At 61.5% G+C, this 21,876-nt stretch overlaps 1 protein-coding gene across 1 annotated transcript in view; it reads right to left on the reverse strand.

Annotated features, from left to right (window-relative positions):
• The window catches only part of NOTCH1 (notch receptor 1), a 46,540-nt gene extending 25,761 nt beyond the window's left edge, over positions 1-20,779 (reverse strand). Inside the window, exons 1-4 of the mRNA XM_074331350.2 lie at positions 20,483-20,779; positions 18,653-18,734; positions 1,275-1,537; positions 354-692 (exon numbers count right to left, since the gene is read on the reverse strand). Of these exons, the coding sequence (XP_074187451.2) occupies positions 354-692; positions 1,275-1,537; positions 18,653-18,734; positions 20,483-20,543 (745 nt within the window). The 5' untranslated portion in view covers positions 20,544-20,779. The remainder of the gene's footprint in view (positions 1-353; positions 693-1,274; positions 1,538-18,652; positions 18,735-20,482) is intronic.
• Between the last annotated feature and the right edge of the window lie 1,097 nt (positions 20,780-21,876).

A 21,876-nucleotide genomic window follows, 5' to 3' on the forward strand; every position in this document is an offset into this window, starting at 1 on the left:
GGCCACTCCTCACTGAGGAGCCCCTCCTGGGGGCTGCAAGGGCCCTGGGTCCCTGGCACAGTGGAGGAGCATTGGGGGTCATGGACCCAGCTGTCCAGTCACAAAAGACCCCACCTCGAAGTGGGCGGGTGGGGGTTGGGGGTGGCTCCTGGTGCTACACAGGCCTAAAACTATTCCTTAGTTCAGACCCACCATCCCCCCATGTGATACCCAGGGTCCTGCCCACGTGATACACACCCCGTCCTGCCCACCCGGGCACCCTACTTGCCCCCCCAGGCACCCCGCGCTCCTCCACACTGGGCAGCTCATCCCCACACTCCTGGCCCTTCCTCGGGGCCGGCCATCGGCAGTACCTGGCAGGCAGGCGCATTCGTGGGTGGTGTCCCCCGTGGGGCGGCAGGTGCCCCCGTTCTGGCAGGGGGAGGGGCTGCAGGGCATGTAGGGTAGCTCGCAGAGGCGGCCAGTGTGGGTGGCCCGACACACACAGCGGTAGGAGCCGACCTCATTGACGCAGGTGCCGCCGTTCTGGCAGGGCCCAGGGTTCTGGCTACATTCATTCACGTCCTGCCTGCAGGTGGGGCCGTGGAAGCTGGGTGGGCAGCCACAGATGTACGAGGCCTCGAAGGGCAGACACTGGCCACCATTGGCACAGGGATTGGAAGCGCATGGATCAGCCTGCTGGCACATCTTCCCTGGTGGGTGAGCGGGATGAAAGGGTCATGCCGGCTGCCCTGGGCCCTGCAGCCGGGGCCTCCCGCCAAGCACCAGGGAGGTGACAGCCTGGAATGGACCCATCATCTCTTTAATCCTCAGGACCCCACCACAGGACACAGCCATCTTTCTGCAGGCAAGGGACTGCAGTTCTGAGAGGCTGAGTAACCAGCCCTCCCAGGACACACACCGGCGTGCAAAGGTGGCCCCAGATCTGACCCAGCCTGTCTGCCCTCGGAACCCACACTCTCAAAAACTGCACTGCAGCACCCCAGCTCCTGACAGAGGGCCCCTGCACTCCTAGACAGAAGGTGGGGTGTCCCTTTTCCCAGAGGCAGGGAGGCGTGGGGGCCCTGGAGCAGGGCAGCCGAAACCAGACAACTCCAGAGCTGGAAGGGACATGGGGGCTCTAGGGTGGACACTCGGAGCTATTTCTGGACCACAGACCCCTACGGCCTAAGGATAGCCCAGGACCCTCTCCCAGCCACAGACAGGGGCCGGGCATCTGCCACACATCACGTTCCGTGGGCAGCGGGGGGACGTCCTGGCTGAGGGTCCCTTACCTGACCAGCCCGGGGGACAGCGGCACTTGTACTCCGTGAGTGTCAGCAGGTCGCAGGTGCCACCGTTGCGGCAGGGGTTGGCGAGGCAGGCGTTGTCTCGGGGTGTCAGGCAGAGGGGCCCGGAGAAGCCTAGGCGGCAGCTGCAGGTGTAGTCCACAGCACCACTACGGTCCACCACGTGGCACGTCCCGCCGTTCTTGCAGGGGGCGCTGAGGCAGGGGCTGTGCGCCTGGCATCGCTGGCCCACGAAGGCCCCGCTGCAGCTGTGGCAGACAGCAGAGCGGTCAGTTCCACGGGCTCCCCCAACCAACTGCCCCTGCCACTCAGCACTGCGTCTGTCAGGGCCACGGCTGCCCCTTGGGGAGCACCAGAGGCTGCTGGCCACACCCAGGCAGTGGGCACAGGGGGGCGGGCCCTGAAACCAGGCAGCGACCAACTGCTTGGTGTCCTGGGGGCTCCTCAAGGGGTGGTGGACGTGTTCTGGGACCAGACGGGAGATGATTACACAACATCGTGAATATGCCAAGTGCCACTGAACGGTACACCTTAAAGAGGTTAATTTTATGTAAGTGAATTTCACTTCCATTTAAAAAAGAATAGTCATGTTCATTGGGGAACGGGCTACAGACCCAGATGTTTGGCAGAACCCAGCTTTGATTTCAAAACGCACCCATGTGACCAGGTGTGCACCTCGGCAAGCAAGCCACAGAAAGGGGCCACACAGACCAGTCACAGCCACTCTCCAGGGGAGGGAAGGGGTGCACTGTAAAATCTTTTGTTTGGGGGGCTTTTACTTCTCTAGCTTATCTACAGTGAACATGCCTCGCCTGGGTAATAAAAAAGTTAACTCTTTCTTCTTTCAGTATCAACATGACGGCAGGTGTGGAAGGACCACAGACACCAGATCGACTGGCTTACCATTTGCTTTGGGACATAGAATTCTTTCAAGGATCTTCCCTGATGGGGATCTCGCTGGGACGCAGGCCAACACCCCATCCCACCCGCACTTAGCACCAAGTCACGGCTTGTCCCTTCACAGGAGAAGTCCGGCAACATCAGCTGCATCAGAACCACACGCATTACAGCTGGGGATGAGGTGCCAGGAGTGTCCTCCAAGAGCTCTGACCGGCCGGGCAGGCAGAGGACCACTGCATTTGCAGGTCTGTGCTCCCGCACAGTGGCCTATGAGCCAGGAGGGGGCTCCTGACTCCCCACCCACCAGGACCCCCCTTGGCCACCTGTTGGTCCAGTTTCTAGAGATTGGGCCATAAACCACCAACCGAAGTCACCTGTGATCTTGCTCTTGCGGGAAAGCTCAGCACAGGCTCTGGGACCAGCCAGGCATCACTCTTCCCAGGGGCAAAGGCTCTGAAGCAGAACGTGTCCCCGCCCTGGCCCTAGCCCCCACCCCCTCCACCTCCCACAGTGGCCTGGGAAGGCAGCCCCCAGGCTGTACCCACAGCCCTGGGCACTGGTGGGCAGGGCCTTCTCCCACTTGGGGGGGGGGTGGCGGGAGCCTCAGGTGCCCTGGATGAAGAAGAGGGTCTCCTGGGCACTGTACTATCTGTCTTTCATACCCCACCCAGGAGGGCTGCCCCTGGTGCCAGCATCTGAAGCTATGGCCACCTAAATGCCAGCCTGCTGGTCCTCACTGCCTCCCCTTCTGCCCACAGCATGGGTGGGCAGGGCGGCCCCAGAAGGGCAACTGGTGGTTTGGGGAACTGGGATATGCATGTTTCTTAGCAACTGGGCTGCCCTCTACCCTGCGGCCCAGGAGACATCTGTGTCCCTGAAGGCTTTTGTGGCTGCAGCTTGGGCAGGGCAGGGCAGACGCAAAATGGCCACTCCGGCCCACCATCTGTTGCCAGAAACCAAAAGTCCAAAACCAACTGGCTTAAAGAAAACAAGCAGCCCCCTCTAGGAGGGCCCAAGGAGGCAACTCAGGCCTGAACCAAGGCATCTGCCCCTACCACTCAGGGGGAGGGACGGCTTGCTCCTGGTGACAGGCAGACCCCAGGAACACATCCCCTGTGCTGGGGCTCCCGCAAGGCCACACTCCCGGGGAAGGCAGCAGCCCTCCCCACCCCCCCACCCCCGTGTGGATCCAGTTACAGGCCGCCTGGTCCTGGCCTGAGCTCACTGGGACTGGAGCACTGGGCGGGGGTGGGGGAGCAGCGGCAGCACCTCCCCCAACCTATCAATGCCCCCCATTGTCAGGCAGGAGCTGGCTCCCGCTCCCACTTGGAGAAAGGCTTTCTTCTTTCCCAGCCACTGACGGAGCTGCAGGCAGTGGGTGCCGCACAGAGGGCGCTTGCTTGGTCATCAAAGTGGGGTGGGAGCCTGCCTGGTCCCCGCCTCCCTCTGGCCCTCTGTGCCCCCACCCACCGGCTCCAAGGAGAGGAAGACCCACCCAACAAGGCTGCCCAGTGCCCTACTTTGCGTGGGTGGGGCCTCGTCACTGGTCCCAGGGGATACCCAGGGCCCCCTGCTACCACAGCAAACCCCCGCTCAGCACCCTGTGTCGGGACACTGGGTGTCCCCAAATGGACCAGATGTGCACCCCGAACCCTCCAGCCATGGGGCAATGTCCTCGTGAACAGCCCCCCTGCTCTCCTGACACCCGGTCCTGAATGGGGACCCCAACATGGAGGACTGTGGAAGACTCCACCTGGACGGTAGCACACCGCCAGCCGGGCCACTTTATGCTGGGCTAGCCAGAGGGAAAGTACGCCCAATAAACCCGGCGTCAGCAGCATAGACAAAGGGTGGCCGGGAAGCAGGTGCGCCTGTGGCAGGGGACGCAGGCAGCAGCTGCTCCCAGCCAGGCGTTGGGGGGGAGGGGACAACCCTGGCGGGTGGGGCGGCAGCCAGGGAAGCTCCTCCTTGGGGTAACAGCAGCTGAGAGGGCCCATTGTCTCCCCACTCCTGCCCAGGCCTGGTGGATACTGCCGTGAAGGCATGCTGCCCATCCCGGCGGCTCGTGGGCTGGGCCTGGGCCTGGGCCCGGCCGCTGTCTACCACCAACACCCCAGCTACAGGACAGGCAGAGCCACAGGGAGGTGGGACAGCGGAGGCAGGTGCTCTGCGGGGGAGTGCCGGTGCAAGGTGCAACCAAGGCCTGCCCGGAGGGAGGGCTCCCCAAGCCAGGTGTGCAGGGTCTGGGCTGGGAGGACGTGGGGGGGGGGAGTGAAGCAGCTTCAGGCCAGTGCTGAGGACCCCTCCTCCCCGGACCCCCAGGCTCCTGCTCCAGCTCTGGGCAGCCTCCAGCCCATGCCACCTCTCTCCCAGACTGGCCATAACGCTGGGTCTTCCCAGGGACACACAACTGTCGCCTCCTCTGCCCACAGTGACCAGACTTCCCTAAGGTGGGAGGGACTGCAACGCCCCTGCTAGGACACGGCCGGGGCCACAACTGTGGGTGACCAAGCCCCTCATGGCCATTCTGTCCTCGACATCTGTCTGTCCTGGTGGGTCAGCGTAAGTGCCCGGTGGGGACAGGTTCCCCGGGTCTGGCAAGGGAAGTCACACCCAACCAAGCCTGGCCAGGGTCTCAGTGACCCAACCCATGCCTCCTGCGGCCCCCCCACCCCTGCTGCTGGGGCAGCGTGGAGAACCCAGGCCAGGAGGTGCAGACATCCCACAGGCTGGAGAACTGCCCTGTCCACTGCACTGCCAAGCTCAGGGCGCCCTGGGGCCCACGCCAGGGGCGCTTCCTCAGCTCCCTCCTGAAGGTCACCCCAGCCTCTGCTACCCCACTCGCCCTCTCTCCCATCCACACACACCCTGCACCCCAGGCGGCAGCAGGTGAGTGAGGGGTGGGGCTGGGGGCTGCAGGAGCAGGGCTGCCCGGGGGCTGGGCTTCCAGCAGACGCCTGCCTGGCCAGAGGAGCGCCAAATGGCCGCTGTGCCTGTTGTCCCACAGCCTGGCCTGCGCTTTGTTCCCGGCTTCAATATTTCCACTGTGCCCAGCTCCCCCTGCCCCCAACGCACTCCATAGAAATGCGACTCCAGAAAGCATCCGGAGGCAGATGTTGCCTCGACCTTTCACCCGGGACTAATTCTAAATTGTGCTGTTTTCCTTTCTAAGCTAAGCGGCCATCTGCCACCCCCAGGGGACAGATGACAGCTCCCTCCACCCCAAATGGGAAAAGAGAAGAGGGAGTGTGGGGTGGACTTACTAGGTTCTGTCCTCAAGGAGTTTCCGGTCCAGTGGGGCTGAGCCGAGGGGTGGGGGTGGGCCCTTCACCTGGGCGAGTGTGTGGGAGGGGTGGCACCCTCCTTCCATCCACAGGAGGAACCAGACATACCCCAGAGGAGGTGCTTCCTGGGGGCTGCACCAATGGACTGGTGACACATAGTTCAAGCAGGGGACCTTTTGGGGTGGGGGAGAGTTCCTCCATCCCAGTCTGCCACCTGCTATCCCAACAAGACAGGCACTGCCTGCCTGGGGTGCAGCGGGGGGTCCAGGGTACTGTGCTCACAGAAGGTCCTCGTGCATATCCGAGTTATCGCCCGGCCACCTGACCATCTGGGCCGAGGGGACTCAATGCTGGATTTGATTCTCGTGAGATTTACCAAGCGCACCAAGTGACGTACATCTGCTCAAGGAAAGTGTGGGGGACACAAGGGCTTTTCTGGCACGAAGGCACCCGCCCTGCCTGGCGCCCAGGACCTGTGGCCCAACTCAGTAAGGGACATCTCTGCACGTCCCTGGCCTCTCGCACGTGGTATCAGGCAGCCTGCATGGGCACTCTGTGGAAGGAGCCCCTGGACGCAGTCAGCCATCCTGCGCGGGCCTTTAGCGTCCTGTCCTTAACCGCTCCACCTGTCCTGAGCAGACGTGCCACAGGTGGAGCAGAAAAGGCAGGATTCCGTCCCACCTGCGCTCTACAGGGCGCCCCTCTCAGTGCCCGTTCCCAGCCCATCTGCCCATCTCCCAGGGCAGCAGAGTGGGTCCTCCTGGGCAATAAAGGGGGGTTATCTCTTCTACACACACCCATCCCCAGGCTGCCTGCCTGCGTGGGGGTCTGGCTCTGCCACAGGAGACACAGAAGGGGTCCCTCCCACTCCGTTCGCTCCTATGCCCCACCTGGCAGGGCTCTGCCTGCAGAGTGCCTGCTGAGAAGCCCCTCCCCACACCAGCAATGCCTCCCCTCACAGGCCTTCTACCCAGAAAGGAGTCTGGGGTCCTTGGGCTCCTGCTCTGTACACTGTAACCAACTCAGGGTCACCGGGGTCCACTACTCATGAGGGGCTGGGGAGCATGGATAGCTCAGTGCTGCCCCCTCCTCCCCAGAGCTTGGTCCTGCAGTACTAAGCAAAGACCCACTAAGGCTCAAGAGCCTCCACCCGAACCACCAATATGGACACAAAACCAGAGGCCACTACCAGGCAGGCAAGCAGGCCACTCGCCCCTGGGCTGTTTAGCCAGGAGGTTCTGAGACCCCTGGCCTGGGAGAACAGAACCACCCCTGACCCCTGATAAAGCGGAAGGCTGAGGCCAGGACAGCACAGGACTGAGGGGTACCAGACCTGAGCCCACAGACTCCTGCCCCAGAGGTAGTAGGTCAGGAAGCCCAAAGGCCCCGGGCCAAGGTTTTTTTTTGGGGGGGGTTCCTGGGACCTCAGCCCCTCCCTGTCAGAGGCCAGTCCAGTACTCCCACATCCCAGCAGGGGTCCCCTGCCTTCTGGGAGGCACCAGCTGCTAATGGGTGATGTGCTCCCGGTAGCATAGGCAGCGGCTTGGGGACCTCTGCTGGCCTTCCCCCCACCATACCCCCCCCCCGTTCCCTTCCCATTGGGAAATCTCCAAACAAAGCCTCAGGGAGACAGAGTGACCGCCAGGTTACTGCTCAGGCCACTTGCCCTCACCTCCCAAAGCCCCCAGGACAAACAGCCACAGCAGGGAGAGGCCCAGTTTCCTTTCAAACTTGCAGGAACCTTTGTCCAGAGACCTGTCTGAGGGATGGGCTAGGACCCCCTCCAGGGACTGGGCTGTGCTCCAAAGGACACCTGGAGTCTCCCAGTCTTCTCCCCTTTCTGCTTCCCGTCCCCTTCACCACTTCATTGCAGGCAGCCAGTGGACACGGGGGTCAGGTGGGTGCGGGAGCCGGGGGCTTCAGCGTGGAGCTGCTACCTCCATCCTTAGCAGCCACGGGTTGCTCAAAGCTGCAGGGGAGGCTGCTCCCGGCTCCCGAGGGGGGGCCAGCCAGGTCTGATGCACAGACCCCCCCACCCCAAACATCAGTCACCCTTCAGACCAGAACGGCAGCGGGGGCATGGTCTGGTGCGGGGGTGTGGAGCATGCCCACGGGCCCTGCAGCCAGTCCTTCCGGCCCAAACAGCTGCTCATAGCATTCTAGGCAATTCTGTCTGGAGTCTCTTTCCCAAGCTGCGTCTTTGAACGGTTTAAAATATGCTGGAAGGAGGAAGTACAGGAAAAGCAAGGGCCCATCCTGGCCCCAGCCGCCCCCCGGCCCTGGCCCCAGGGAAGCCTTTTGTGTGAGGGATAGAACCTACCCTCCTGGGAAGCCACCTTTCCCACGGCAGGCAAGACAATGCCCCCAACGCTCATTGTCCCACACGCCCCCCAGAGCGAGCCAGTGCCTGTCTGAAGGGACGGAAAGGCGCATGCAGAGGTAGAGCAGCTGCAGGGAAGAGCAGCCCAGGTTCACACAGGGTGGGGAGGGGAGCTGGGGGGCCAGCCCCTCCCAGCACTGCAAAAGGCACCACCAGCAAGCAAGGTCTCCCAGGAACCGCTGTCACAAGGGAGCCCCATGGGCTGTGGGGCATGAGTAAAGCCTGCTGACCCCCATTCATGGGGGAAATTTCCCATCTGGTCCCCAAAAGACAGAGCCCCAAGCTAGAGACAAGGTTGGAATATGTGTCCTCCCTGAACGTCTGCAACCCCAAATGGCCCCTCGAGACCCACGTGGATGAGCCTGTTGAGTCTGCGGCCCCCACTGCCAGGAAGGCCAGGGACCCCAATGCCAGGGGCCTCTGCTCCTAAGCAGGGAGGAGCCCAGAGGCTGTGAAGGAATCAGGTTAGCGAGGCTGGGTGCACGGGGAGGGCTTAATCCAAAACTCAATTAATTAAGTCAGCAATTGCAGACTGAGCTCCACGCCAAAGCCAGAAATGATTCTGGCAACTTCCTGCCTCTGCTCATAGGAGCAGATGCTGTGTGTGTGGGGGGGGGGGGGGGGGGAAGGGGGGAGGAAGTTATAGGAGAGGAGAGGGCTGTCTTTCCTGGACAAGTGGGCAGGCATGCAGGGACAGCCGCAGCTCCGTGTCCAGCGTCATGAGACTGCAGTGGGAGGAACCAAGGACCCATATGTGGACTCCAGAATGAAGAAGCGAGGCCACCCCCCTGCCACCTGCATGTGGATGCTGCCAGCTTTATCTCCTTGGATTCTGGCACCTGCCCTGCAGGTGCACACCAGGGCCATTTCATAGATGAGAAAATTGGGGCTCAGGCAGGTTATGCCCATGGTACCTCCTGGATATGAATGCAGCTCTTAACCTTCCTCACCACCAATGGTGGCCAGACTGGGTGGAGGGCGAGTCACAGACTGTCAGAACAGGGCCGCCCCCTAGAGGCAGCTAAGGAGCCAGCAGGAGCTCCAAGGGCAGGTGGAGGGGGAGTACGCACCCAGCTGCCTGGCCAGGCAGCCTGGATTTCTCACCTGACCACCTGATCTCCCCAGACCAGCCAGAGGGCCAGTCCAGAACAGACAATGCATTCTTATATCCGCACAGGGTTGGCTGGAAACAAAACCCAGGGTGGGGGCGGGGTTCTGGGTGAGAGGCCTGGGAATTAGGGAACCGGCTCCTCTGGGCCCCAGCTCCTCCGCACCCCTTCTGTCCAGCAGGAGGGTCACTCTAGCACTGGACACCTGTCACCACCCTCACCCTCAGTGCAGGAGGCGGCATGACGTCCGTTGGCACTGGGGACGAGGGGAGGGAGTCTACCCTGGCTGGCCACTGGGCAGGACAAAGGAGGGCCAGCCCCTGTGCATTCTTCCACCATTCCCAGGACGGCACCCTGACTGGGCAGCAGGGACCCTGGCTGGCCGGCTGTGGGTTGCCTCTCAGCTGCGGCATGGGACACAGGCTTCCGTGGTGGTTCTCGAGGTCACCCGTCCTGCAACAGTCTCCATGCCGTCTCTCTGGCCTTCTTTCCCAGGTCACACCAGCCGCATGCTGCCTAGACTCCACCCTGGCAGCCCACCCGGTCCCTGCACCCCAGCCCCTAGGCTTGCACACAGGCCCACCACGCACACCTGGCTGCCCACTCGCAGCCCTCACTGTCTCCCCAGGCCCAGCACAGCCACTGAGGCTCCTAGGGACACAGCAAGTGCCCAAAGACGGAATCCAGCCAGCTGTACCCAAGCCGGGTAGGCCCGATGAGGCAGAGACCTGCACGTCAGACCCTGGGGACACCCAGGGCTCCTGGGCCAGCTGGCATTGGTCAAGGGCTGTCTGGGGCTTTTCCCCATGGGGAAAGTGAGAGGTTCTTGAGATGAACTTGACCCTCTGCCCTTGCATGACCTTGCCCACATCTTGGGGCTGGACTGGTCTCTGGGAGAGCTTTCTGTACGAGGCCAGGCCGCAGAGCAAGAATGTGCTACAGCATGGAGTAAAACTAACCTGACCGGTCCCGCGGAGGCCATGGGGAGAGCGGTGCACAGGACCAGTGTGCTACTTCTTATAGCCCATGGGAATCTACAGTCAGCTCAAAATAAGACGCTGGATTAAAAATAACAGTACAGGCAGTGGACGGCCTCTGCCAGCAGCTCCCAGGGGTGCTTTCCCACCCCTTGTGGAGCCTGGGCCCCCCATCCTCCCCAGGAGGAAGGGGTGCTCAGAGAGGTGAGTGGGCAGCCTGAGGTCACACCGCCCAGGCGGTGCAAGAAACGCGAGTCCTTCAGTGGCCTGTGCCACGGACTCTGGCACCATCAGGTGGCGGGAGCAGCGTGCTGGAATGGAGGCGGGGGTGGCAAGCCAGTGTGGGGCAACCAGCTTGGACTGTGTCTGCCTGTGGGCCACCCACCTGGCTGCAGCCTCCCCCATCGCTGCCCCAGGCCCAAGTGTACACAACACAGGTACCTGCGTTGTGTGGGACCCTGGGTCCTGGACCATTATGAGAGGACGTCACCATGGTCTGAGCCCCTGCCACATATGGACGCTGGGCCACACTGCCGCCCCCCCCCCCAATCTGGCTCTCAGTCAGACAGGGCCTCCCTCATTCTGACCACTAGAAGGGGAAGTAGAGGGTGTGGAGCCTGCCCATGGGGCCACCCCAGGAGGACCAGCCTGGCTGATGGTAGGGAGGTACCCCCAGAAGGCCCAGAGGTAGTCACCTCACTCAGGCCTTCTGTGGAAGGAGGGAGAGACAGGGAGGTGGAAATGTGGCCAGAGCCTCCACCTGTCCCCTGCTGCTGTCTTGGCCAGGCCTGAGCACCCTTCCTGCCACCCAGCCTTAGCTCAGAATCTCTTACTAAAAAGCTGTCAGGGAAAAATACACACACTCAAAACTCTGGCTTCTCCCCCAAACCTCTCATTTCCAGTAACTGTAGTTTCCGCTCATCAACAACCAAAACCAAGAGGAAATGGTGGGAGGCAGGTCCCCAAGGCCCACGACTGGGTCCCCAGTCCCCACTGCTCAGCCATGGACATATCTTTCCAGAGGCCGCCCACCTTCTCTCACACGCATCCACGAGCAGCAGGCCTCACCCTGCTGTGGGCCCACGAGGGCCTGGGACAGCATGGCCAGGGTCATGTCTGCAGACAGCTGCCTATCTGCTGTGTACCTGGGGCGACAGCACCGCCCCAGGGCCTGGCCCTCTGAGCAGACTCAGTGACTGTGGGTCTACAGCAGGTCTAGCTGGGTCCCCCTGTGGGCCCCAGGGCAGATGCCTGTGGCTTCGCTGTGACTCATGCTGGGCCATGAGTGTGGGGTGAAGAAGGCAGGAGGCCAGGAGCCGAACTGCTGCCTCACTTCTCAGCCGAGTGCCTGCGTGTCACCTCGGCACTCAGGGCTCAAGGACCATAGCTGGGCTTCTTCCCAGCCTCCAGCTGCGTGACAGGTGGGGTGGGTGTGTGTCAGATGTTTCGCGGCCACCTCTGAAACCCCCAGCCCTTCTCCTGGGTCCGCTGCCCTCACACCGGGACAAACAGGACAACTGGGGACCTGCCTGCCCAAGGCCTTGGCTTGGGCTGGATGAGGCTGGCCTTTCTCGCTACCTGTGGGGGAAGAGTTTGCTCAGCAAATCAACAGTGTCAATAGAGCAACAAGGGGACCATGTACCCAGCTTAAAAGAACAACCACTTCAAGCACTTCAGAGGCACACAGCTGACACCCTGCCCAGTGATGGGGCGAGCGGTATAGGCCAGAGGCAAGCTCTCTCAGCCACTCACTAGGGCGAGGCCAGCATGTGTCACAGCCTCAGACCTGGTGCACGGGAGTCACAACACGGCCACTCCTTTGGGGAAAATCCGGACCAATCTAGGACTTGGCTGACTTCCCATTGGAGAGAGCAGCTCCCACCTCCTGCCCACCTGTCCCCGAGCAGCCCTGTGCAGGTGGGGCCAGGTGAGTCAGCAAGTGTCCTGTGGTCAGGGACCCCATCTTGGAGGTAAGCTCTTGGGGTGGAGGACCCAGAGAAGCACTTGGGCCTGGCCTGATGCTATAATAGCTTGTGGCATGAGAACTCCCAGACGGAGGCCAGGCAGGCCATGGCAGCCGTGCCTGAGTGACCCTCAGGTGTGGAAATCAGAGACCAGGTCTGCCCAGTGTACACCCCCCAGGCTCACTTGAAACCTGGACCCCAGGTGCTCCCTTCCAGGAAGCTTCTGGCCCCCCAGGGCTGCCTCAACGGCTCAGGTAAAGGGAGGCCCCCAGCACAGGAAAGCCCTTGACCCATAGTGCAAGACCCATAGGCTGGGGACTCTGGGAGGCCTGAGCTGCAGAGAAGGGTGGGCTGCCTGGCAGGAGGCCAGGCTCCTTGGAGGTGCCCACGACCCACGTGATGGGCACCCACCCACTCAAAGACGCAGAAGGCAAGGCTTAATCTAACTAATTCACTCCAAAGTGTTAATGACACAATGTCCAGACCCCAGACCCTGAGGTTTAGAGGGCACATTTCCCAGAATGCTTCCATCACAAGGGCAGTGAGTGCAGGGTGGGGAGGAGATCCACAGTGAGAAGGGACCACTCAACGGTGAAACACTGGGGAGGGGGACTTCTGTTCCCAGAATTCCACAGGTCTCACAGATGCAGAGAGCAATCTATGCTGGGGGGGCCATCTAACCCCCACCCCCACTGGGGACGAGCAGGTGTCCAGATGCTAACATGCACACATCCACCTGACCAGAGGGGCAGCTCTGTCAAGGGTCTCCAGACCATTCTGGTGCCCTGTAGGACATATGGAACATTCCTGAGCCTGAGAGCAACTTGGAGGGGACCCTGTCTGTGTCCAGGAGCAAGGGGTCAGATCCCCAGCCCCCTCCCACGAGCTGGCATGGAGCCCTGAGCAGGCCAGGGGCAGGCAGACCAGGCCATCCTAACTCACTCACCCGGGGACATACCAGGCCCTACTCAAGGGCTCCGTGACTGCCAGGTGGGCAGTCACACAGGCCCATCAATAAGTGCCAATTCTTCCAGGAAGCCTTCCAGACATCCACCCCACCCCCATCCCACCTCCACCGGACTTGTGTCCAAGACAGTTCCAGGCCTCACATGCTAGTGCCCACCACTGGCCAATCGCTGCCGGTCTTCGGGGAGTGAAGCACCGACACATGCTACGACGTAGGAGAACCTTGGGAACATGCTCAGTGAAAGGCGCCAAACACAAACAGCCATGTGCTGTGTGAGTCTATCCACAGGAAACATCCAGGCTAGGCAAAGCCAGACACAGAAAGCAGAGTTGGGCTTGCCAGAGGCCGGGATATGGGAGATGGGGTCGCCTGCTTAACGGGTCTGAGGTTTGTGTCGGGGGTGATGAAAAAGCTCTGGAACTAGGTCATGGTAATGGCTGCACAACCCTATGAATAGTAACGGCCACTGATTGTACACTTTAAGTGGCTAAAATGGCACAACTTATGATACGTCATTTGCCACCAAGATACCCATATACATATCCATTCCCCTCAAAATCCAGTTGTTGACTCCTTGGTGTTCTCAGAGAACATGGCAGGGTGGGGCGAGGCCTTGAGGAGATGCCAGGAGAGGGCCGCTTGGGAAAAGGGCATTCCTCTCCCCACCCCTCCTCAGAGCACCTGTCAATCATGGCCCCCTCCCCAGCAGTCAGGGCCCAGTGGCGAGAACAGCAGAGCCCAGAGCTGGCCCCAGACTGGCGGAACCTGCCTTGTCACACGGCCAGGCCCGACTCCCCAGCTCCTCTGGCCACCAGCACCACCCGGGTACTTGCAGGGACATTCCAGGGTCTTACTGGGACACAGCAGGAAGGGAGCTCGGGGGCCACCTAACCAACCCTCTCCTGTACAGAGGGGGAATTGAGGCCCAGGGAGGAGATGCATGTCTGACGGGGGCACAGCAAACCAGAGACAGCCAAGCCCCAACCCTGCTGGGAACCTTCAGGGACATCCAACACATCCTAACTCACAGTCATGATGCCCTGAAGCCAGCCGCTCATTAAAGCCTCTGGGAAGGCCTGGGAAAGTTCTAGCTATGTCTGCACACAAAGGTGAAAGCTGACGTAAGCTGGCCTCAGATTCCCACCCCCGTGCCCAGCCTCTTAACCACTCAGCCTCAGTTTTTCCCACCTGTAAACTGGGCATTAAAAAAAAAAAAAAGGGCAGAGCTGGCTAACACCTGGAGCGGGTGGGAGCCAGTTGAGTAACAGGTCTGCCAGGGATTTTATTATGCCAGATAAAAGCACCTGTCTGTGTGTGGAGTTATTACCGTTCCATTATTGAGGAAAGCAATCTAGACGCTCAATCGACTCTGAAAGCCACATCCTTTCACTATTTATAGACGAGACATGAAACAGGAAAGGTGTCCTCCCCACCCCAGGAGGGCACAACCCTTCAGCCCAGCCTGGCACTGTCCAGTGGGCCCTATCTGCCAACGACAGCCACTGCCACCCACCAAAGGTGCAGCAAATGAGGAAGGGAGCCAGTCTTGGCTCACACAGGGCCTTCAGGCTTCGACCTGGCACTTGGGGACCCTCTCCCCTGCCACCTGAGCCTCTGGGGGGTCCCAGCACCCAGCCTGTGCCCCCAGCGCCAGCCCAGCTCAGATATCCTGTTAGAAGCTGCTCCCTGGTCAATTGTTTGCCCTGCCCCCACCCGCTTCCTGTTAAAGGCAGTTTTCTTTCTCTTTCTAAAAAATATTATCATTATTTTTTTCAATGGAAAAAATGTTGGCTGCTGTTCAGAGGTAGGGCTTGGCCCACGAAGGCACCTTCCTTTAATGAAGGCATGTTCCTTGATGTCTCCCCACAGTGGAAGCAGGGAGGTGAGACTTTCGAGTTGACGCGGTGCGTTCAACATGTGTTTTTCTAACCCTGTGTTCTTGAAGCTGAGGCACTGTGTAAACAGAGGAAGTCCTAGAGGGGGGCTTTTCATTCTCAGCCTAAGGGTGAGGGTGAGACTTAACCTGTTCCTCCCCCGACCTCACCCAAGACAGCTTCACCCAAGACTCGCAGGTGACTCAATGGAAACAGCCAGACCAGGTGACAGAAGATGCATAACGTTCCGTTCCTCCGTTCCGTCCCTCCAAAGTCAGGCGGCTGGCCCAGTCACTTCCCGCCCAAGCCACTTCCCGCCTGAACCTCTGAACCTCCTCTTTTAAAGGGAAGTCGTAGTCTCAGCACTGCTTCCTCGAAGAGTGGCCAGGGAGGGCCTTGGGCATTGTGGCAGGAGGGGCAGTGCTTAGGAACACAAGAAAGAAAGAGGCGGGGCCAGGCCCAGTTCTGGGCGTGTGACCCTGGGGCCAAACCCAGGATTCTCGTGCTCCTGTGTGCTTCCCGGTGCCCGATCCACACACAGTGCTGCGGGGTTGCTGGAAGCTCCCTGCCCACTGAGCTCACCTCCACCAGACACGTCACATGCACATGCCATTGCCTCTCCTGCCCTCACACTGGGATGTCAACTCCACGAGGACAGGGGCCGTGTCTAACCTGAGCCCGCTGTGCCAGTGCCTAGAGCAGAATCCAGCAGACAGCGGGCACCGCTGCTTAGAGCCATTGTGGGTAACAAGATCCTCAGACTCGGGGAGCCCCTTCCCAGGCAGTGCCGGGCCAGGCCCACCAGGCAGCACCCTTTGGGTTCTCTGAATTAACTCATTAGCTAACTAAACACTCTAGAATGGGGATCCTGAAACCAGCACTGACAGCTCAAAAGGAGAAGGCAGGAGGAAACAGGCTCGCCGGTGCCCACCCTACGCCATTCTTACACATCCATTACCCACCACTGAGCGATCAATCGTGTATCAGACCCATGTTACACATGGGGAGTCCCAGGTCAGGTGGCCCGATGACCCAAGGTCATGGAGAATGGGGGTGCGGAGCCAGGCCTCAAACACAGGACACTCAAGCCCCCACCTACCAGCTACCTGGACTCTCCTGCCAGTGCTCTGGGTATGACGGCTCACCCCATCTCTGTCATCACCAGGATGACGCCCCAGTGAAATTCTGACTCTCTCACAGGCCTGGGGAGCATCTCAGACATCCGGGGACCTCAGCTCTCAGCCCAGTACCGGAAACTCCCTTAAGCCTTTCAGACCGATAATGCACACTACTCACCCAGAGGACGGCAGTCCCTACAGAGCTTCTCCCTCCCCTAATCAAAAGGAAAGAGAGGGAGCCCCATTCAGTTATGGCTCTGGACGCCTGCACCCTGGCGCCTTCAGGAAAGAAGGTGGCTTCCCCCTCAGCTAGGAGAGCCCAGCCCCCACACAAGCAGACCTCCCAGGGCCTCCGGGAATGGTGGGGCGAGAGCGGGAAGGCACGGGCACCAGAAGGGGGCTCAACACTGAGGGGGGGTCTGCTAAGAGGCTGGAGACAGGCAGAGGGCTGCAATGACCCCCCCGGGCGTGCCCACAGGCCACCAGCCTCCCACACAGCACCACACACACGGGGATGGGGACGTGCGGGGAGCCTTTCCTCCCGGCCTCTGGGACTTCCTGGGAAGGCGTCTGCACTGATAGAAACCTCTTTTTCCAACCCTGAGCCCTGCAGCCACCTGACTAGCAGTTTCTGGAGAAGGTTCCTTCTCTTTGGGGTGGAAACATGATTCACCAGGTATTAACGTACCCGGCCGGCACTGACACTGCCATTTCCCACGCTCTGTCCATGGGGAAGCCAGCAAACCAGCACAGAGTCCAAGAACTTTCAGGGACCCGCCGGGGGCTGCAGAGCTGGGATTCATACCCAGGTCGGTAGGGCTCCAGAAGCCTACACCCTTGCACCTTCAGGAAAGAAGGTGGCTTCCCCCTCAGCCAAGAGAGCCCGGCTTCCCATGCTAACAGAGATCCCAGGGCCTCTGGGAACGGTGGGGCGAGAGCGGAGGGCACAGGCTCCAGAAGTGGAGGGGGCCAGAACCCTGCCCAGAGTGGCCGCAACACCCTCACACTGCAGGTGAGTCTGGACCTGGGCCCCTCCACACCTGGGCCTGGCTCTGATCCCTCGCCTCCAACACGGCGCCGCCCAGAGGTGGGGCCTCTGAGGACGCCGCTTCCGCTCGCCTTCCAAGTGGATCTGTGGGGTGTGCACAATGGGGTCTCTGTGGGCTGAGCTCGGCTGAGTGCCAGGCCAGACTGAGGCAGGCTTCCCGCCAGGAGGAGGGAGCACCAGGCCCCCAGGAGAGACTCGGCCCAAACCCTGATCCCAAACCCTGATCAGCGGCCTGGCTTGGGCTGGCAGGGCTCCCAAGGAGTCCAGGCTTGGGAGTGGGAGAGCACGTCTCACTATCGCTCTGTACCCTTGAAGTGTCTCACCCCGACATCAGGGAGGGATACAGCGTGGCAGCTTGTATCCCAAGGCACCCCCTTTCTGGCCCAGGCAGCATGCAGCTCAGGCTTCAGCCTAGAGAGATCTCAGCGTCCTCTGGGCCAGGCTGTCCCTGCTCCCTGGTGGCACTGAGAAGACACTGCTCCCACTTTCCCCAGCACAGCACCCCCTCCTGTCTTCCCAAAACCCTCACAGCAGAAGTACTACAGAGACTCTCACCGCCCCTTGCAGAAGCAGGCGGGTGGGGAGGGAGCTGTGCATTCTGGGAAGCTACGCATAATTAATCACACAGCATTAATCCGCCTCCCCCAACAATAGCCGCTGCACTTCTACTGAATCCCAGCTGTCGGTCTCTGAATGAAAGGAAACAAGATTTAGGGCATCAAGCGTCGATGAGGCTTCTGCAGGAGGAGAAAAAGGCCCCAAAAAAGCAAAAAAGAAAAAAAAAGTGTGCATTCATTAGCGTCTGACAAAGACACAATCCGCTTTGTCCATTAAACTGCTCACAGACCTGCTTAATTGGCTTCAGTGTGGGGAGGGTGGGGGCAGGGGAAGGAGGGGGCTGCTTGCCCACTGGCTGGGGTTGTCAAGGGAATAGGCCCTGGGCACTTGGAATGAGGGCGCGCCAGGCTGGGGAGCAGCTTCTTCCTCTGCAGCCTCCAGGGGGAGGGGCCCTCTCTCCAGCCAGCAAGCACCTCCTCACTATTCCCATCAGGGATGAACTCAAGTTGAAGGGCATCGGCCACGGCAGAGAAAAACTTCCCAGAGGCTGACTGGACTCCCAGGCAGGCAGACCACAGACATGCACCCCCCCCAATGCCCGCCCATTTCAGAGCTTGGCACCTAAGGCTTAGGAGGCCAAGGGGCCAGTTGGTGAGGGGCTCAGAGTCGCAGATGCCAGGACAGAAACCAAACTTGCAGCAGGTACTCCCGTCTCCCCCCACCGCCTGCCAAGCAGGGGAGATGGGTGCGGCCTGTAAGAGGAGTTTCAACTTCTCTTCCCAGACTTCACCTGAAGCCAGAGAGGAGCGAGCTGGCAGGGTGGTGGCGGCTGGGCCTCTCTATAAGTTGGCCACAGCCTCCCTGGCAAGTGTCAATTGTTGCTCAGGGACTTTAGGAAGAAACAGGGTACAGGGATTCCCACTTAGCACCTCAGGAGCCCAAGGCGGCCCACAAAGGAGTGCTCGAACTTCCAGAGACCAGACCAGCTCCACACGAAGCATAATTGCTGGTGATTAAGTAATTGCCTGACTTTGTCCAATAAAAGTAGCACGTGACAGCGCCCAGCCTCCTGGGCCATCTCCAAAGGACAATGGTCTAGTGTTCTGTCCCTGCTGGCCCCGCTGCAGAAGGCAGGGGCTCAGCTCCCGACAAAAGCAACAGGTCCCGCAGGGGCGCGTACTCACACACAGGCCTCGGTGCCGTTGGGGAACACTTCACACTTCCCGCCATTCAAGCAGGTCTCGCTGGGCTGGGAACACCGCAGGCCTGGGGAGGGGCAAGAGGAGAGGTCAGCCGCTGAGGCACCAGAGCTCTCAGCCGAGGGAGAGGCCCACCCCAAGGGACATGGCCCTCCCCTCACCTCGGAGGCTCTGTGAATAATGGGGTTTCTGGGGGCAAGGGCCCTCAGGACGACCCTCCCTCAATGAACCCCAAGGGGCTTCAACATTCTACCCAGAGATCTGTAGTCAGAAATGGAGGAGAGGGGGAACAGGTTGGCTGGGTGGCAGGTGCACAGGTCCCGCTCAAAGTGGGGCGTGGTGGCCTGAAATGCTACCTGGACAGCAGTGGAGAAAACCTGAGATGGCCCTGGGCCCTCTCCCAAACATTGCAACCCCCACCCCATCTTCACTGGGGAGCCGAGCTGGGCTGGGGCCCCTATCCAGCCACCAGGATTGTCTTGCTGTTCAAACATGTTCTGCGAGGGGGCGGCGCTGGGGGGTGGCCCCACTCTGGCTCCCCATTCGTGGGAAAATGCGACAGCTGCAAGGCCAGCCGCCCCACCCGCCAACAAAGCGCCGGCCGGCCGAGGAATCAGAGCAGCCCATTGTGGTGCCAGGGCGGCCTCCTGGGGCACAGGGACTGCACCCTGGGGACCTGGCCCCGCCTCCACAGACACCCAATACCTGCTCCCTCGGGCATCTTCAGGGCGCCCCCCCCATACACCAGGGGAGGAGAATGAAGATGCCCCATTAAAAAGGAATTTGACCCCATTCCCAAGAAGAGATCAATTAATCAAGCCCCCCCTCCCCATCTTACCAGGACTGTGTAAATTAAGCCCCTCAAGGAGGCAGGGAGGGGGCATGACATGGAACTCTATCTTCTGGAAGTGGAGAGCTAATTCTCCCCTCCAACTTCTGGAGGAACTGAATTAATCACCACCAGATTCCTCGGAGACCCCCTCCACGTGAAGAGAGGAGTAAGAGCCCCCTCCCCACGTCCCACTCTTCATCGGGCAAGATTTCCAAACTTGAACTCCGCAAAGGGAAAGTCCCAGCAGTCGCAGCTGAGTCTTCTGCGCTCCCGCCAACCCCCAAATTGTGAGCCAGGACAGGGGACAGCGAACCGGCGTGGGGAGTAGACATGGCAGGCGGGATGCCCAGGAGCCCGGGACCCCTGGGTCCTGGGTCTGCGCCCCTTACCCCGGCCCTGCCCGAACTCTCCAACGGGGTAGGTAGGCCGGGCCCGCCTCGCGCCCCGCTGCCCACCACGCCCCGCTGCCGGCGGGGCCGGCGCCGCTCTGGGAAGGCGAACGCGGCGCCCCGGACCCCACACTCCGCGCCCCAACATCCGCCCCTGGCGTGGGCCAGAAACGAAGAAAAAAGATAAATAGCCCCCAAAGCAACAGGAAACCAAAACCAATTCGATTCAAATCGAAAAGTAGTAGGCAGTTCGCCTGCCCCGGAGGCGAGCCCCACGCACAGCTAATGAAGGGCGAGCCCCGGGCTGGGCCTCCGGGGGTGCTCAGCGTCCCACGCCGGATTCAAACCCCGCTCCAGGCGCGGGCGGCACGAGCTCACCCCGATTGGGCAGACGGTGCGGGATAGGGTCAGTCCTCCCCCAGCCCTGGACTCCGCTTGTTCCCCTCCCAACCCACCCCCGCCCAGGGACGCCCGGTCCCCCTCGCTCCCCACCCTGGCCGCCCGCTCCCAGCCACTCCGGGCGCGCGAGTAGGGCGCTGCCAAAGTTTCCGAAGGGCGCGGAAAGTTGCGGACTCGCAGTGGGCGGGCGCCTACCTCGTGCGCCGAGCGCGGGCAGCAGCGCCAGGCAGAGCAGGGGCGCCAGGAGTGGCGGCATGCCTGCCCGCCGGCTGCCCGCTGCGCCCGGTGGCGGCCTCCTGCGCCGGGCCGGCGGGGCTAACACAAACACGCGCGCGCCGGGAAATCCCACGAGCGGCAGCCCGCTACTGTCCTCTCCTTCCTGGATGGCGGGCGGCGCTGTACTCTTTTGGCCACTCGGCCCCGGCTCCACGCCCCGGCTCGACCCTGGGCTGAGCAGCGCCCGCACCCCGCGCCCCTGCGCTCCCTCCGGTGGCCGAGGCACTAGTGAGGCGCAGAGCGGCCTACGCTCCGCCCCCACCCGCCGGCCCCGCCCCTGGCCCCGCCCCCCGATCCCTCCGCACCCCTTGCCCCCTCACTGGCCGCGCCCCTCCGCGCGCCCCCACCGGCCTTGTGCTTCCTCAAGCTGGGGCGCACCGCCGGAGTCCGGGTCCTCCGGAGTTGGAGACTACGGCGGTGCGGGGGTTCGGGGGCCGGCTCTAGGGACTACTTCTCGTTCGAAAGTTTTTAGAGGCTGAAAGTTTGGTCTGGGACTGCGGAAGGATCTACCTCTGGCTGCCGCCGGCTCGGCTACAATTGGCAACCATTTGCATCTCAATAGCAGAGGCGAGGGCAGGGTGGGGAGAAGCGAGCCTGCGAGCGGCAGTTCCCTGCGGGGAGCTGAGAGCCAGGAGGTGGGGAGGAGCTTCCGAAGTCCAGTTCGGAAGACCCCAGGCTCGGGACGGGACCCTGGCAGAAGTCGGTGGGTGCGCCCCTAACCCAGGGGCTCCACCCCCAGAAGCCCCTTGGTCGCAGGTTTAATCCTCCCGGAGACCGTAGCCAGACACCCCTGGCTTTAAACTGCCGGGTCATTTGACCCAGAGGGATGGTGACGCTACGGCCGCAGTCTCTGAAAAGGGGGCTCTCGGAGCCCCAGGGGAACAGCCTGGGGCCAACGCCTGGCCGGATGGATTGCACACCCGCTCCCCCAGGAGGAACCCGCCTCGGGATGCTCCTTGGTCTCTGTCCTGCCCCTTCTCCTGGAGCCTCCCACCTGAGGTGCCCGGCAAAGCTTGGGTCGTGCAGATGCGCAGCTAGCGCCGGCAGCCCTGGCCCTTCCCATGTGCGCCTTCCTGATGATTTATTTCTCCCCCCATGATGCCAGATTTGGGCATCCTGTGCCAAGGCGGACTAAGCTCTGGGCATCCAAAATGCCTGCCATAGTCCTAGGAAACCAGAGTTCATGGCCTCCCACTGGGGACAGACAGCCTACCCAACCCTAACACGGGGCGGTGAATGCGGTGGCAGAAGGCTGGAGGCGCATCCACCCAGCCTGTAATTCCTGGCTTAGGTGGATGCCAGAGGGGAGGCTG

Source organism: Rhinolophus sinicus, chromosome 16 (assembly GCF_057876585.1).
Source record: "Rhinolophus sinicus isolate RSI-liver-muscle chromosome 16, RSI-T2T, whole genome shotgun sequence".
Classification (NCBI taxonomy): Eukaryota; Metazoa; Chordata; class Mammalia; order Chiroptera; family Rhinolophidae; genus Rhinolophus; species Rhinolophus sinicus.